Genomic DNA, 18,972 nt, shown 5'->3' on the forward strand with positions numbered 1-18,972 from the left:
AGCACAGTCCAGGTTAGACAACAATCAACACATAGAAACAACAGAGGAAAAAAAAGAAGAGAAAAAGAACAGTTTACATTGCACAGTACAGGTACACAAAAACACACGGCCAGTTTAACAAGGCCTGCAGTTAAGGGCATTTATGGCTGCAGGGATCAGGCTTTTTCTCAAAGCGAACCTTCTTGCTCCTCAGTAACCGTCTTGTAACTCCTTTGAACAGATCCACAGTCGCCAATGAACTTAGACCTTTCTCGGTGCACTGTCACAGCAGCATGTTCTCAGAGGGGAAGTAGGCCTGCCAGGGCAGGAATTAATGTAGTGAGTAACCATTAGTGGTTTAAATGACCTTTGACAAATTGACAGCTGTTAAATCTCCTTTCATTCAAGTATAGCCTGCCTCTATGACCTCTCTTATTTGTTTGATGTGTCCAGTAATTGAAACATTGCTCACTAATGGTTTTTGGACAGCAATCCTTTGGCTTCTTTCACTGCAGCTACTGCTGCCCTGTGTATTTTCATGGGTAAGGCCTGGTATTACCACTATCAGGGTCATCATGGGATTTCCACTGAAACTAAATGAGCACTTTCTCATGGTGCTTTGTGATCCTTTATAAATGGCATATGCATATGTGCTCTGCCATTACTGCTGCTAACACTGCAGATCACACCATCCACAACTTATCAGACCAGTGGTTACCGTTTCATGCTGAGTTTTTGTCTAAAAATGTGTGTATGAGTATGTTGTCTGCATGAGCCATGCCGTGCACTATATTCTTATTGGTGATAACAAAAGAAAGTTATTTCACTGTGGACACAAGTAAGCATAAGGCTTCATTATCTAGGCAGTTTTGTAAACATCCTTTAAGCCACTACATCATCCTCTTTATATTAAAAGCAGAATGATTTGTATTGTGAACTGTTTTGTAAGCACTAACTGAAAAAGAGCATCAATAAACCTAGAAATAAGTAATATTTTTAACACTTCATTCAGTTGCACTCTTCAAAACGTATGTCTTGTTGTTTACTCTTCCTCAGTCACACACTCCTTTATCCTTACACTGCTGTTATTTGCTTTATTTATGTGATACATTTGTCTTTGCACCTTTATTTAACAAAAGATGCTTGAGAGTGGGCTCAACATTTGGAACACACTTCAAAATTGTTACCATTGATGGGGATTTTTGTTTATACGTAATGTTCTCATTTTAAAAAAAGTATTTATACTTAAAAGAATAATTAACTTCTCTGTTCCAGGGTTGCTCTTACTGCAGATATCACTGATAAATCATCCCCCAAATCAACAGTTTTAACAGCTTAATTGAATACAAATCTGGATTTCCATGATTTGTGAAACTAGGTAGCAGGTTATTTTATAGCTTGTACATACAAAGTAAGGTTGAATACAATTCAAGCACTGCAGGGTCATTTTGGGGTGGTCAAAATCTACAAAGCGTGTTTTTCTGATTGCTGTAAATTCTTTGATTATATTTCTTTTTTTTTGGTACTTGACAGATGAACATGTGGCTAATTTCTACTCTACTTGTGACATGTTAAAGCAGAGTAACTGATAAGGAAAGAAAAGGGCACCCAGACGAGGCAGACATGAAGAGGTTAATAAGTATCAGCAAACCCAGTGATACTGAGAAAGGGTTAAAACCAATGCAGCTCTAAGCAGGACAAGGCTACTTCCTTTTAAGGGCTTAAGAGCGTCAATAGAGAGGGGGTAGAGAGAGAGATAGAGGAAAGAGGGTGGGATACTGGGAAAGGGAGAGAGTCAGATATGGGGAAGTGGGGGGAGAGAGAGTGTGTTTGAGAGAGAGACAGGACAAGTGAAAATTAGAACATTTAGCGGGAGGGAACTGGACAGAGTTAGACAGTGGGAAAGGTAAAGAGGAAGAAGGGAGTTACATGGTGGGAAACGCGGTCTTAAACAGAACAGTGTAGAGCGTGAGAATAAAGAGTTGGGGGCTTGATGTCATAGGAGGAAGGAGTTATTAGCAATGATAGAGGAGAAAGAATGACAGACTCAAACAGGGGAATAAAAAGACAAAGTTTTATACATTGCTATAGTTCTAAATGGTCCTTCCCCAGTGACACCCGTCTGTTGTAACATAAGATCTGTTTGTTTATATTGCTGTGTGATAAATTCCACTTTAAAACAAGTTGTCCCTTACATATTTACAGAGCAGTAAAACAGTAGAGTGATGTCGGGAACCTTCTTGTTAAACGCCTATGCTCAGTATATCATACTTACAGGTTCTGCAGTATGTGCTCATGTGTGTGACAAAGCATAAAATATCTCCAATGCTATTAATTTAATTGAAAGTACATGACAGGGTGTGCAAGGTATAACCTAATATTACTCTGTCTGCTCTTCTACTAGCCACTACCAGTTCATCCTGTTAGCTGAGTGTGAAATAGAAGTGAGTTGCACTAAAGCAGTGGTTCTCAAACTATGGTACGCATACCAGTGCTCCCCGTGGTGGTATGCAAAGGAGTCTCCACAATATTAAAAAAAAACCTGTTCAGCGTAAAACAATTTTTTTGTTGTTGTTGTCGTACTCTTATCTTATCTGTCTTGTATCTATTGGGTTGTATTTATATCAAATGTATTTTCCCCTCTAAATTAATCTAGTTTTTGCAACAAACAACTTTAATCTGCTCAATTTCTGCTCACACGCGCACAGACATAAACACCAGGAGTACGCCTTGCGTTTTGAAAAGTTCCACTCGATAGTCCGTTATTTATAGGAGTTCAGTACTGAATCAGCAGAAAGCAGCTGTAGGCCTACATTAACAGATATTCTGTTATTTATTGGAGTTCAGAACAGATCGGCTGCAAGCAGCTGTACATTAACATTAACACAACGGAGCCAGGAGACGCTTAAGTTTTGATACATTTACAAGAGTGTATGGACTCTGCTCTCTTTTGCTGTCTTAACTCTCTGCAGGAGTCGAGAGGGATTTTTTTTTATAGATATTTTCGGAGGTGGTACGCAGTCTAAAAAGTTTGAGAACCACTGCACTTAAGCATACTTACTGTGTTTTCTCACATGCACATAACTCCTGACAAACCTCCATGTTTATGTGGTGAGCTTTGTGTGTGAATGCTAATAGCCCAGTTTTTCACACTGACTAAACACTTCTAATTTTTCTTTAGAATTATCCTCTTTTGCCTCTGTATTTGGTTGTCATTGTCACCACATTAATTGGTCTTTATGAATGTAAGCTGTTTATCTACTCAGATTTCATAACGCTTGTTCTTTTATTCAAACTGGTAAGGATGTTTGTAGATGCTCTCTGAAACCCCCAAAATGACCATGTATTATGTCTTGACAGTCTGCTCAAATTGTATCTCCTCAGTTTTCCCAGCTGACTCTCACATGATACAAAAAGCCACAGGCGCGACACAGCCAGTAGTAATGACACACATCAACTCCCTGTCATTAAAAAGGACAATTCCACCCATTTGTGTTATCAAAAATACTGTTTTAAAATTCTTGAGTGTGTACTCGTACGAAAGCCTCAGTTTGCTATAGGCAATAATTTATATGTTTCATACTTATTATAATAATCTGGCATTGGTACAACACAACACAGCCAGCAGACATGACACATCAGGGACCATGATACCTGCATGGTACAGTATATTTACCTAGGATGACATTAAAAGATAGGTCAACAGGTTTATTATCTACTTTCTCTCTTCAGATCTGTTACATCAGAGCATTTTCTTTTAGTTGTAATTTGGTTGTCGGCCTTAAAGCCTGTTTCTAATGACTGCAGAACCAGAAACAATTGGAGGAAGTTAAGTCGATGGCTTCAGATCAGATGTTGGTGATTTGTTCAACCATGTGGTGCTTTAACAATAAATACAATTTTATTTTTTTTTGGGGGGGGGGGGGGCGCCCCCCTAATATAATGGTAGGGGAAACACTGTACTTAATACTTATAGATTGTGATGGTGTGTTATGTTTATGAATCATGCTGGTTGTGTATTTCTGTATGTCCTCTTTTGACAATGCCTCTGCTTTTATGTGTCCTTTCACATTTGCAACAAGTTCTTAGCCTGCATGTATAATTGTAAAATTGTGTGCTAATTTTTTATAGACACTGCCCTACATTGATAATGCATTTTGTGATTAGATTCCCATTCTTCCTCTTATATGGTGTAGGCCAAAGAGCCTGGAGTTAATGCTGCTTAGGTCGGCACTTTGGTACCCATTGACTGCTGACATATAGCGCCAGACTACATATATCTCCTCGGGGGAGGGGGATTAACAGGGAGAGGATTTATGTTTGTTCCTCCCTCTATGGCTCTTGAGGAGGGAGGAACAGGATCGAAGGAAGAAAAGAGGAGGGAGACTAAGGGCGCGGCCTCACTGGCCATCCGTACCGTGCCCAAGCACGCTTCCACGTTAAAGTCCAGTTCGTTTGGCCAGTGTGACCGCTGCGTATCGTGCTCAGGCACTGTACACTTCCTTGGCTTTGGCACACTTCATAGAGGTGTGCTTTGGCACGGTACACTTCATGCACGAGCACAAGCACGCGGGTACACAATGCTGACAGCCTTCATTATGGAGAGATCCAGAGTTTCATGGCTATATCTGACTAAAATGACACAATATAAGCCACAAAGTAGCTGCCATGTTCTCTGTGTTGTTCTCCGATGTGCGGGCGTCCGCGCGTCTATTTTATTTTTTTATTTATTTATTGCTGTGTCTGATTAAAATGGCTTAAAATAAGCTGCAAAGTCAGTAAAGTAGCTGTCATTCTCTCTGTGTTTTTCTCTGATGTGCAGACGCGGACTCGACTGCGCGTCTCTTTCGCTCTCTCTCGTCCGCCTGCGCGTCTCTCTCTCTCTCTCTCTCTCTCTCTCTCGTCCGCCTGTTTGTAAACTGAGCACGCTTCATAATAACATAAAGCGTGCATGTGTTGTATTACGACGTCATGTACAAGAGGTAATCGTGCTTTTAGGCACGGTTAGTCCTGGCCAGTATGACCGCGGGCCGTGCCGGCCAGCGTGGGAATGGCGCGGGGGGGGCAATCGTGCTTGAGTACAGCACGGTACAGATGACCAGTGTGACCGCGCCCTTAGAAAGTTTTAATTGATAACGGATCATGAAAAAAGATAGTGGCTCAAAGTTGGGAGAAGTTAGGCTCTTATCAGATTGCAGGCACTGCAAAATCTTACGGAGTGCTGCCATAACTCCTACATTTAGCCATTATTTATGAGCTGTAAAGGGTACATTTTTCATTTTCTTATTTTGGTCTATATCACACAGTCAGCCACTGTTTCATATAGTAGAAGAAAGGCCGCCAGAAAATCCCCTTTTCATCACACGTGTGCATTTTAAAGGTATTGTTCAGTAGGGATCTCTATGTATATGTGGGTGTGCACTGCAGTAGGAGAATAGAGCTGATGATCTGCTTTATTGAGTCTGCTTTCCATCTCGCCATTTAGTGTGTGTGTGTGTGTGTGTGTGTGTGTGTGTGTGTGTGTGTGTGTGTGTGTGTGTGTGTGTGTGTGTGTGTGTGTGTGTGTGTGTGTGTGTGTGTGTGTGTGTGTGTGTGTGTGTGTGTGTGTGTGTGTGTGTGTGTGTGTGTGTGTGTGTGTGTGTGTGTGTGTGTGTGTGTGTGTGTGTGTGTGTGCGTGTGTGCGTGTGCGTGTCATGCCAGCAGAGACTGACACTGATGTCTACGTCTAACACGTGAGGGAAGCTCCCTGCTCCACATCTGACCCTGCTGTTATAAATCAGGCCTTCAAAGGAGGATAGACAGAGGGGAAGAGGCATTAGCAGAGAGGAGAGATGCTGAGAGGAAAGGAGGTAGAGAGCTACAGAGAGAGAGTGGGTGGATACAGGAAGAACAGATGGCGGGGGCTATTTACATTTTTTTCCAATTGTCGAGGAAAAGATATGTGGGGGAAAAAGGGAGATACTGTAGGTGAGGTGTGCAAAAGGAGTTGATGGCGTATGGCAAAAGAAACCTGGCTGATATATATATATTCAACACCAATCTTTCTCAAAGCTTTTTTTTGTTTTTACACTTTGCTAGCTTAACAGAATTGACATTTTTTTCCCCCACAGTTCTAAAGTCAAATATGGGCATTGCATTATCTAAATGGCCAACAGGGTACCCTGTGCACAGCCTGAACAAGTTCTCCAGTGCACACGGTTACAGGAACAAACCACGCAAAATAAATCAAAATTCCGACCGTGGCACAACTTTACTATATTTTCCTGAGGTTCGCCCAGCACCATGGGCATAGCATATTTTGATTACCTGTTATATGTCACAGAGTATTGGTGTTCAAAATGTTGAAAATTGGCTATTTAAGCAACAATAATGCCACCAAGAAGCAGCTGAAGCAATGAGAGTGCCTCACTTTAAACAGGCCTGTGTTTCTATTGGTTTTCTAAAGACCTAGCTTCCTTAGAGTCTCTCTGTATTTAACTTGTATATTGGCTAACAAATGAATTGTCTGACCCTTTTCATTGACTCCATAACTACTTTTCAGTGATTATCTTAAAAGAAAAAAAAAACATCAGCACAACTGAACTCAAGCATGATCCAGCCCTTGTCACTATCTTCAATTTGCCAAATGTATATTGTTGAATAGGTTGAAGCCCAAATGGCAGCTGATTGCTGCTCTAGTGGTTAATCTAACGGACAGACTTGTTCTATTTAGAAGCCAAGTTTTTCTACCATTTTGTAATTTCTATTCTAGGAAGCAGAGATGTAAAAGGGAAACCAGGCGGTGTGAGCAGCAACAGGTGGGCGGACAAATAACAAACCTGTCCAGACTTAGATGCTGTCGCCTATTTTCCTATTCACTCTCTCACTTAAAAGTCAGCCATTATTTCCACAGTTTAGATTAGGGTTCATTAAATCCTGACTAACTGCACCGCCTGTCCTGTCCATATGGCGTTTTTTTCTATTTCTCTGTCCCATTAATCGTACCAATGTAACCACTCTGTAGCCATTTTGTTATAGCAAAATCAAATGATGTCAAACATAGACATTTGAAGTGTCTAAAGTGACATGTCCACATTCATGCTCCGTTCTCCTCTCCTTTGGCTAACAGGCTGATGTATTGTTGGGCCATGCAGACAGGCAGTTACTCACTGAGAATGGCTGTAAAAAAAATCAATGGAAAACACCAGGCGGGGATGGAAGAATTGCTGCATTTTTTCAATATTCACTTAGGGGGGTTTATCCCTCACTCTCCTTCTCTTTCCTTAGTGATGATCTTTCTATCTTCCCATGTGTTTTTCAGAATCACCAGTTATCACATGCTTAAGTCATCCTCTTATCCTTTTATCCTGCTGCTGACTTTCTATCCTCCTTTTCTTTATACAAACACAATAAATCTCTTGTATGCTGTGTCAATGGTTTGTCCCTGTTATCTTTCCTTTTTTCCCATATCAACAGGCAGTAGCTCACTATTCATCACAGCCATCATATTTGCATTTGCCATAATGTTTTTGTCCCTCTTATGTTCTTTTTTTTTTTTTCACATTGTGATAGAACTGTCTCTGTCACCCTGTTTGGTCTGCCTTTTAATTTCATCTTCTCTTCTTCTCTCATGGTCCTCCCCTTTCTCTTTTTCTCTACCCCTCTATGGTGCTTCTGTCCATCTGTTAATGCTGTTATAGCAGTGAGTGGGTGTATGGGGAGGGATGGAGAGAGATAGAAAGAAAACGGGGGGGGCGGGGATCTGCCACTTGGAAAGGAGAGAAGAGGGTGGATGCCGGTCGTGTATGGGGTAGGAGGGAGGGTGAAGGGGTAGAGTTGTTATGGTGATGAGATCGTCTTTGTGTTAGGTTGCCAAGGCAACTTCAGGCATACACTTGATACAGCCACCATCACCACCACCACCCTCAATCCCCCTCCCCTTCAGCCACATGACTGTAGGGAGAGCACTTCACACATTGCATACTCAGACTTACGCACCCACACATGGAGAAACACAAAAGCATGTGCACGCTAGGGATGCAACACTATCCAGTCAGGTTCAATATGTAGTGTACCTTGGCTTTGTGGTCACTGTTTTCAGTTTGGTTCCGTCACCCTGGCAGTTGGAGTGTTTTAGTAGGTATTCTAAGTAAAAAAAAACTTTTCCATTTATACACACTCTTAGTGTATGGTCTCAGTGAACTTTAGCACACAGTGATTGGATCAGATTGGACTCGGAGTTAACGGTTTCCTTATCCCAGCACACAGACTCACATGCAGACACAAACAGAGCCACTTCTGAGAGAAATACAATGCATGATAGCTAGTTGAATGCAAAAAAAAAAGGAAAAACCAATTCACAAGCACATATTGATCTGGGATACTGTTCTGAAAGGTTTAATATTATATTGAGAATTGTTGCATTCCTAGTATACGCCAAGCTGTGACCCCTAGTGTTGAAAAAGAAAAAAACAATGCGGAAGTGCAAAAACCTGCAGTGCCTCAAGTGTCCGCTTGAGACTGGCTCCAGGAGCCCCGGCAGCTATTTTACAGCAGAAATTAACATGTTTACAGCCTGGTTCAAAAAACAATATTGGTCTGATTAGTTATTGTCAACATGGGCACACACTGTTAATTAATTTTTTTAAGCATCCATTATGATTTTATGAACGATATGTGTTATCCATAGTTAGGCGCGTAGCTGTCATCATTGGCAGGTGGGCGCGATGTAACGGTTCGTCAAGAGGCTTTAAACCCGCCTCAGCTCAAGCTCTCAGCCTGTGCTTAGGTTGACTAGAATTAGACTGAGACAGGATTTCCAGTATGGCGGCTGTTGCCGATGAGCCTCTGGAACCCTTGCCATAATAGATGGGTGACATCACACAGGCTTCGTCCATTCATATTTACAGTCTTTGGTGCATGCACACATTTTGTGACATGTCATACTGCTCTTGACAGACAAAATTGCCTTTTAAGTGATTGTAAAGACAATACATGATTCATTTTGTAATTGGCTGAAATCTCACATGTGCTAGTAGCTATTTTATTTTGGTAGTAAGTTTCAAATCCCTCCAAAAGAAAACTCATACAAGGGAAGAAACTCCAAGTGATTCCTGACTTTTACCCCCCACTAACAAGGAGCAAATGTATTTAGGTGAGTCACTGGTTTGGACAATGTTCTTTGATGTAGTTTAAAAATCTATAAGCTGTAAGGTAATCTGAACCAGGAGTAGTGTATCACCAAAGCAACAATACCCCCACTGTGTACTCTAATGTATTGTAGGAGAAAAACACCAACCACTATCAGTCAGTTAAACGTGTACAGAGCAAAATATGAACTAGAATCAAGTAACAATAGCAATCAAATAGGTGCGTGCGTGCGTGCGTGCGTGTGTGTGTGTGTGTGCATTTTTGTTGGTCTTTGTGCTTTTGCTCTGGTCCCTGCAGTGATCTGACCTGTTCATAAGTTTCACTGGGATCAAAACAAATCAAGTTAAGCACTTTGGAATGTGTTCTCCTGGTAGGTGGTTATATTGCAGATAATAGAGTTTTGTGATGTGAGGGTGACTGCACTCAAGGAAACAACAAAAAGTGGAATAAGGGCAGAGTGAAAATGATCATTCTTATTGTATGTCAGGTGATGTTATAATGATTGCTGTTATTGAAAACCTCTAAAGCACTCTGGTTTCATTCAATTTATCACAAAATGTGTATATTACTCTTAACACCAGAGCATTTTTTAAAGCTCTAAAATGGATTAATGCATTTCAGAGTTCAAGAAGCCGTTGTCAGCTCGGTGATAATGAATTACACTGACCAGCGTGTTGCCTTATAACAGGAAATAAGGTGAGACAGAGAGATTGAGAATGACAAAGGTGTCCCATTCAGATGGAAATGGGGACGTTGTGGTTCATGGTTAGTGCCTGACCCTCAGAGCAAGGGTCTCAGAGGGGGCCACTCCAGTTCCCAATAATCACCTTTTATTTCACCAATGAAGATATCCATCTTTTTTTTCAATGACAATACATCCTCAAAATCAAAGTTTTTGCAGGGAAAGACAGATAGAGGGTTTGAAAGATATGCATCATAGAATGGTTTACTGATGAATATTGGTTAAATTGTTATTTTAAACAATTTTGCTGTATGTTTAAAGACAAATCTTTTTTTTATTTTTGCATTGAAATGGCAGCCAATTCTGTTTTTTGTTTTTTTCAGATTGCATTTTTTTTTCTTACTGAACTCAACAATTTTAGAACCAGCATGCTTTCCTGCTAATTCTATTGCCCATATATACTCTTGTTTCCCATTTTGTGTGTTCCAGGGACAGGGCAGTATTCTGCATACATTTGATACATAAGAAAATGTGTAAATTAATGACACTGTAGTCATAATTTATGCACCACACAGCTCAGCTGGACATTAGCATAGAGTACATCAAGATGCACGACAGAAAAGCTGTATAAAAATAAACAATAGATGTCTCTTTGTTAACAAGACACCAACTGTCATTGTCCATCAGAAATTAAGCAGAGGACTTTCTGTAAGTGTTGCTCTAGTCATTGCTTTGTCATTGTTGATCATCTGGTGAGATTGCTTATTGGTGGTTACATTATTGCCTAATTAAAAAAATCTAATGTCAGCCAATACATCCTTCATGAGTGGCATTTTAAATGTCATATCTGAGAATGAGTGCCTGCAGAGAAAGAATAAACAGGTAGCTAGAACCTTGGAAGAACTGCTGTTTGGTTGTTGACTTTCATCTCAGTGGTATACTGGTTAGTCAAACTCCCAACACCAACTCCAAACAACTTATTGCTGGAGGTAAAGGAGATGAAGTAAGAGACAAGACTCCGATATAAAAGAAAGACGGAGGAAGGATGAATAGTCGAGAAGCCTTGGGAGCAATACACAGAAGGAAGGTCTTTTCCTTGGAGACAGTTGAGGGGGCGAGTCATACCATAAATGACAGAGAGGAGGAAGCTAGAGAAACCAAGAATAGTATTATCATGGAGGTACTGCTAACAATGTGTTTGTTTTTTTGGAAAGAAGTGGTTAGATTGACAAGATAATTGAAAGAAAAGGTTTTTTTATATATATATTCATAGAGAAAAACCCTAAAAGAGAATGTAGTCATAAGGAGCATTCAGGTGTTAGTGGCTTGTGTTTTGATCCCACTCAATCTATTTATTTTACAGTCTTCAATATAAACAGATACTCCAGTATTTTAAAGAACAGAATGTTTATATATATATATATATATATTATATATATTTTTGGTTGTACCGTCTGCCACCATACAGTTCTACCTGCAGGAACTTGGTTAAAAAGCAAGAGATGAAGATGCACAGATCTAATATTTGAATCATTTTCTCGTCATTCTTTACTTTATTTTGGCTGTGGCTGGGAAGTTTGTGTGCCAGTAATGGTTGGCGGGCAACCAAACAGGTTTCAGAGATTTCTTTCATCCTTAAAAAAATCAGTTGAGTAGCTGAAAACAAAGAAGTTCTACTCAGACATAGAGGAGATGAATGAACTGTTCTGAATGTAGACAGGAAAAAATAGCTTTTAAGTATAGAGACAGTCAAAGAATGTGCAGGTCCATTTCTATTTTTCTATGGAAATTTTGTCTTAAAATTCGAACTTATTTTTTAAGAGTGTCAATGCATCCTCACCTCATTTAACTAACATAACTAAAACTGACCTTCTTCCTGTTCCTTGTTCATAATTATTAACTACTGAGTCTTCTGATAAACAGAGAGATTGCACAGAGACATGACAGAACAATGTTTTATCTTTATAATGATCGTTTAATGGTCAGAGTGTACCATGGCCTGCAGGGAAATCATTATCTGGCATCATCAAGTTTATTTGGTGTTTGGCCTGTTTTTTGTTTGTAAATGATTTGGTGAATGTCATATTGGAAATTCTGAACTTGTGTTTTCGTAACATTAAATTATATGTAACTTTTTAAATAGTTTTAATTAATCGCCCATTAATACGCGAACGGTTAACTGATGTGAAAAAGTAGATGTTCACTGTCTATCTGTGTTGTCTGTATAAAAAGTTTCCCTGGGTCATATTTTCCGTGAAAGCTCCAGGAAGTGACATTTTATGCACGTTCTCAACGTCCTCCTCACTCCGCTCCGCTTACAGAGGTCAACAGTACAAACTGATCGCACACTCCTGGTCTTCAACTCCACAGCCAGAGGCCGTCTTCCACACACTTCTATCCACCCTAGGAGCTCTCAAAGGTGGACAAACTCATCACACACTCCTGCTCTCAGCCAGTGCCTGCAGAGACTGTCGTTTGTAGGATGGAGAATGAATACAGACACACAGACTCCTTCACAGACTTTCACGTGTATGACCACTTACCTCCTCTGTAAACATTATGCCGGTAAATATCCAGTGTTTCGCGGACGATGATGATTCTCGTTTGTGTACGTACGAGCACGTATGACGAGCACGCGAGGGAGAGCGAGCAACAGGTTACTGGTGCAGTTCCCCTAACGGCCATGCGGTATCGCTACAAACGCAGTATCTTTGAAAGTTACATATAGCCCCTTTAAAGTGTTATATGTTGTCAAGGAGAATGAAAGTTCATTGAAGTAAGGCTGACGCCAAATGAGTCTGCACAAGTGGTATGTTAGAGTTTACACATGCATACCACTAGAGATGAAATGTAGAAGTGAATATGTATTTCCCATATGCCTTGGAAAAAAACTTCAATGAGTAACGAAATGTTCACAGGTAATTCATAATATGCAACTATCGTAAGCCTTAGCCATACAGTAGCTGAAACCATCCTGCTGCTGTGTTGAGTAATAGCTAATGTGACGTCCACAGAGAGAAGAGTGTTAAACTATGTCCATCTCCCCAGCTGACCGGGGAAAAGTGGTGTCTGTGTGTGAGTTTTCCCCTGACTCCCATCTTCACAGTCTAGATCTAATGGGCTCTGACAGGATGGTAATAAGGTAGCAATGAACACACAGACCTTTCATATATGTGTGTGTTTGTGGCAGTAGTGCACCTTGACCATGCTGGCTAGTAACAGCCCAGTGTTAGGAAGCAGGTGTTTGAGAGTATGACTTCACCGTCTGTGTGGTTAAATTAACACCTTGCAACACACAGGGTCAGGAGTCGAACACTTCTTAGAAGACATACAAATTCTGTGCAAGGCCAGAATCCATGCACTTAATCGACCATACAAACACACGTGCTTCTATGACACTATAAAACACACTCTGACATTGTTTGATGCAAACACAAAAATACAGCCCTTCTGTACACAATCAATTCTTCCTCGACTTGCTGCTTTTTTATCCCTTATGCATATTAATATCCAGCAGTGGCCTTCTGGACTGCCTCCACTCTGATGAATGTTGTCCAGTCTCAAGTGGATGGCACTGAAATCATGAACAGAAATTAAACTCGATTATAGCTTCTGTTTAGACATTTCCAGGCAGGAAGCACCCTCTGTCTTGCACAGGATGTTTTCCCTGTGTTTGCGTGGTTAAAGTCGTGTTCTATCATCATCTTGAAAATGATGCATGGAAAGAATGTTTTATTACAGAATTGTTACTGACATTAAAACAATTGTTTAAATGAATTACTTTGAACTCAGATTTAACATGCTTTTCAGTGTACTTCAACATATCTAGTGCTTCAAACTTCCCTTTATAAATTGTCCTAGATAGACAACAATGGCTCAACTCTGAGGTCTTCCCGTTCCCTGTCTGGAGCCAGTTCAGTAGAAACCTTGCAGTGTTGGTCTGTACTCATGGGGCTAAGTTGAATGACGCCTGAACATTGATTGCACCAATGTTATGAAGTTTTTGCTCTGGATTAGCCCGGTTAAGTAGCAAAAAAATTAATGATTGGTAAGACTGGTTACCCATCAACAATATGACAGTTATCTGCATTGCAAGATATTTTAATACAGCATTATCTGAGTATTTTTACATCAAGTATCTGTATTTTCTCTTCCTTTTAAACATTATAATTGTCTGATGGCTATGGCTTTTTTTGCACCAATTAAAAAGCTTGGTTGAAGCTAATGATCCAATCAAATTCACAATGTCATGTCCCACCTTCTATCTTGTGATTGGTTGTATTCAACAGTTAGAAACTCTCTGACTTCCGTTTCATTGGGACTTTGAAGAGTAGATTTAGAGAGTAGTTTTTTCTTTTACAGAAAAGCATCATCCATTAGACTATTTTCATTTATTTCACTATGTTTATAACTGTAATTTCCCTGGCAGAAATCATTAACGGAGTCAAAGATCCCAGTCAGTTACTCATCAGTTCTCCAGGTTCTGTGTTTTGCTCAAGGAAACACTTCAGTTGGGAAGGTGCCTTCTGTTAAGAGCTTCTGAATGCAGAATTTAATACCAGAGACATCAGATTTGCCATCCTTGTCGTTGTTGCTCAGTAACGTTATGTATCCCAACAGCATCTGCACATCAAAACAGGGCATCCTAACAGCTTGAGGCTTGCTACACTGGCACAGACAAGTCTGCCTGTCAAGTCAAAATGTAAACAAACCGCTAACCTCTTTGTCAATTTGTTATGAACACAGACAGGATAAGTTGGCACCCGCGTTCAAAGTTAAGGACAGGGTTCCTGCTGATATTTGGAAAAAGAAATGTCGCTGATTCAGAGTGCTTAATGTATTATACAAAATGTGCAGCGTTTGCTGCAACGAAGCCCCAGTTTAATTCATACTAATTCCTCATAAATATTTGACTTGTTATTAACTTTTAGATCATTTATTATTTGATTAATTAATTAAATCTTACTGCATCGCACTATGTAATTATTGATGCTTATTGGTTATTTCTGTAAAGCAGAATAACTGCAATGAATAACTTTTAGGGCTTTCACATTTTCATAAAAACTCCTGATATTTGCAGAAGGAGCTTTATGTGTGAACACAAACAGCTGAATTTTTCTCACGGAGTTTATCCAGAGTTTCTCATGCCAGCCCCCTAGTACTTTTTCATGAGAAAGTTTGGGTGAGGTTACGTGAGAACGCAGCAGGAAATATTCAAGACATTTCACCTCGAGCAAGTGGTAGGGGGTGGTGATCTTTATTCCCTGCATACATGCAACCGCTAAGATGTTGTACAATGGACTCTGTTGTTTAGTCTGCCACTTCCTCTCTGTTCTTTTTATGTCACGTCTTGCCTCAGGAGACCCTCCACCCTCACTCAAGTCCGACAGGGATAGTCTCCTGCTGGGAGGTGCATGTGTGAACAAACGGGTCAGGAGGATTTTAGGAGCAGTCCTCCTGAAATTCTCTAGGAGTTTTCAGGAGTGCAAATGTGAAACGGCTTTTGTTGCTATGGATGCAGAACCCGTCTTACCCAATATTAGAACTACATCTTACCAAATCAAACCGCAGAAAGAGTCCTGTCAAATATAATGTGAGCTGTACAATTTTATTTCTAAAAGCCTAATGTCACCATGGATAGAGGAAAGGTAGACGCTAAGAATAAATGAGAGAAGTTAAAGGCCACGAAGAGCTGGATGACATAGAATTCAAGTATTTTGAAGAAGGCAGACATGAAGTAGACACTAAACGGTACACGGTATGGGCAGTGGCATTGTTAGTGATTCATGTTGTCTGTTCATCCTTTCTCACAGTACTTTCAATAAAAATGAAAGTTAAATGTCAATTATAACAGCTTAATATGCTGCAAAGTTAACTGTTGAAATTGATGCAGTTCCAACCAAAATAGCAAACACCATCTAGACATGAAATTTGGATCATTTATTCGTCCCTTAGAAGTGTTAGGGTTTTCATTGCTCTTTCTGGGTTAATTTCTGCTATGACCAGCTACATTATTCATTGCATATCTGTCTTGCCACAGGCAATCCTTGTTTGATTATTGCTGCCGAGCTTGACCATAGTTTGTTGTCTTTTCGTGTGTGTATTTGTGTTTGCTTGAAATGCTGAATGCTGGAACAACTGTTCACAGTAGCATTCAAGTATATTAAACTATTCAAAATTGAACATGTAAAGGTTTTCATATATTCTCTTTGTCTTTCCTACACACTTTTTTCTTTAATGTTTATTTACTTTATATATAGCTTTGAGTCATTCCTACTTAATAACTTGTCACCTCATGTTGCTTTCATGTGTTCGGCCATATCATTCTCTCTGAAAAGCTGGCCGTCACACAGTCCATCTGTATGTTGTCCCTTCTTTGACTTATACATATGAACACTTTATTTTCAGAGCATATACTGTAATGTATTGTGGATTGTAAAGCCACTAAAAATGTAATTGAATATCATTACTTAAAACAAAAAAGTTAATTTCACTCTCTCTTTCTGTCCACAGCTCCACCACCCAGCAGATTCAACAGGAGAGTGTCAGGTAAGATATGTGTATACACCAGTAGGTGTGTGTGTGTGTGTTTATGCATATGTTTGACGTCATGCCCCTTAAGTGTTATCCACATGAGAGACAAAATTGCATACATCACTGCCTGAGTGGCTCACCTGCTGCTTTTGTGTGCGTTATTGAGTGTGTCATGCATTTTGAGGCCTGGTGGGAGACTTGCTGATTCGTGTCTTTCCCCGTCACTGATGTCAAACACTGTTCAGGCAGTGTTTTCATAATGACTGTACTTGCGTATGTCATTCATGTAAAACAGTGTTAAAAAGCATCTCTGTGGTGTGTTTGGGTTGTGTTGGCGCCTGTGGTCCTGTGTGTGCGCTGCGCTTGTTTTCTCACGCTTGGTCGTAGCCGTCTACTGTTTACACATGAGTAATTGAATGTCGTCAGCCGTCACAGAGAGCTGCACTTTGATTAGGCTCTGGGTGTGTCACCTGATGTTTATCTTTACTGTTGTCCTACTGTCTCTGTTGCCCCTGCTGTCTGTACCGCAGCGCCAAGGATGTTGAAGAGTGTGTTGTGTTAATTTGTTCCATTTGTTGGACCCTCATTTGAACAGATTAACACAGTGATTTCAAGTTTCTCTGTTGACAATTGACATAAATGTTCCATTGTACGAATTGACCTTCTTTGCTGAGGTAATGTTGTGAGACATAATGATCCCTTTTGAGCCCTGAAATTGTGTTAATACAACAATAAAGAGCGTCATTTTGTTGATCACAATTTTTCTCAAAGATATTATTACAATGGTCTGTTTAAGTTCCTGTACATGAAAGAAGAGTTTGTTTTAAGTGAGTTGTGTTTCTCAGGAAAACACATTTGAACTTCTCTTAAACTAAGAAGATTAAAAGGAAAAACATCCCTTTTTGACTTTAAAGGGATACTTGACCAGTTGAAACATGAATCTGTATTGACATTGGGTCATATCTGTAGTAGAAATGTGAAATAAATTTTGAAGTTGGTGCCTTCTTGGCTGAGAAAAGGCAGAAAGTGTCTCGTGGATGAAAGACACCAACTCCCAGAATGCACAGCACCGCAGGCCACTCCCACTAAGGTCCTATTTACAGACATATTTACTACGATAAGGCCGTTTCCCCAACTGATTCCGAGATTTCCTCCAGAATTGATCTTGGAAATTCCTGGCAGAAAACAGACTCTATGTCTGTGTCCATAGGCAAATAGTGAGAGCACCGACACTACCAGTCCGCCCCAGCTCGAGCCGGCCTCGGCTCCTCGTCCTCACCGCTGGCGACAGTCGAAAGTCATTATGTCTCAGCGGCCGGCGGTGGCCAGCAATATAGCAGTGAGACGGCTGCTGCCGACAGGCCGGTCTTGTGTCTCGGCTGCTGCGGCATGTTTTTAGTTGATGTGCGCTGTGACAGCCAGGGCTGAGGCATTATGTGTTTCAGTTTTCACTACTGTTAGCCAGTTTGTTGTTAATTTATTATCTCAGAAAAGCTTGGAGGAAAGACACTTAGCACACATTTTTTGATAATTCAAAAAATTTAATTATCTTGATTTAAAAAAAAAAAAAACCTTTGTGGCCTCAACTCAAAAATGAATTTGCTAATTAGGGCAAGATGTTGCAAAAATGTCTGACTGGGTAATATGATGAAGAGAAGGCCTTTTTTTAACCCAAAAGGATCAACTTCTGTGTGATGTTGAAATGTCCTTGAAAAACACTTTTTGCTATTATTTTCATCAAGTTCTTTTGAATGCCATGTCGCAGGAACACAAGCAGGTAGTATTGTTAAATCTGCCAGAAACACTTAGGGTGGTTTCACACTAGGGACCCGGGCCTGGATCCGAGTACACTTGACCCCAAAGCCCAGTTTATTTGATCAATGTGAACACAAACCTACCGTACTCGATTGATTATTTTAACTATCTAAACGTATATCTGTCCAAAGTCATCCTTTCATTCTGAAAACACTGATTGATGTTAACTGCACCTTGTTGGCAACTGGTTTGCTTAAAAATAAAACCACGTAGCTTATGTGAAAAGTGCAGTTACCCTTAAGTGTAACACAGAATGCCATGTACATCGTAATGCAATCCAGACATTTCTGTAATGTATATAACATAAAGAATCTTTTCATTCTTTTTCATTGACACAATCAAAGAAGTGTGAATTTACAATTTACTAGTAGTACTTCATTGGATTGCATTATATGTGTCTTAACTTATTGCTAAATCATAAAAACATAATTGATTAACAAAACACCTACTAAAACAATGTTTTCTATACAACTGAACTTAAAGAAAAAACTTTGTACCAGCCAGTCAGCAAAGTTTAAAGCCAGTTCTACCTCTGACCACAGACAGCGTTACTAGTAGCTGTTATTGTTTTTGACAGAAATCTCCATTGTTGCACTTGTTACTTTACCCAAACGTGATCTGGGTGTTAAGTACAACTTCAGCAAGATGTGAGATTGTTCTATTCTTACATGTGGTGGTACTTAATAGAGGGCTGCTGTATTGCATTACACTAGCCCAGTGTTTTTGTTTCTCTGGTCACTTAATGTACAGAGTGCAATAAGAGAACAATTTATTTCCTTAGTGGGATTTGTCGGATGTATTATGTGTCATCGCTCTGAGTTGTCAAGGGGGAC

At 40.0% G+C, this 18,972-nt stretch overlaps 1 protein-coding gene across 3 annotated transcripts in view; it reads left to right on the top strand.

The window, feature by feature from the left end:
• The window catches only part of prkar2aa (protein kinase, cAMP-dependent, regulatory, type II, alpha A), a 51,420-nt gene that overhangs the window by 15,273 nt on the left and 17,175 nt on the right, over positions 1-18,972 (top strand). For all 3 annotated transcript variants that reach the window (XM_061056636.1, XM_061056637.1, XM_061056638.1), the window contains exon 3: positions 16,304-16,339. In XM_061056636.1, the coding sequence (XP_060912619.1) occupies positions 16,304-16,339 (36 nt within the window). The remainder of the gene's footprint in view (positions 1-16,303; positions 16,340-18,972) is intronic.

The sequence above is a fragment of the Labrus mixtus genome, chromosome 15 (assembly GCF_963584025.1).
Source record: "Labrus mixtus chromosome 15, fLabMix1.1, whole genome shotgun sequence".
Classification (NCBI taxonomy): domain Eukaryota; kingdom Metazoa; phylum Chordata; class Actinopteri; order Labriformes; family Labridae; genus Labrus; species Labrus mixtus.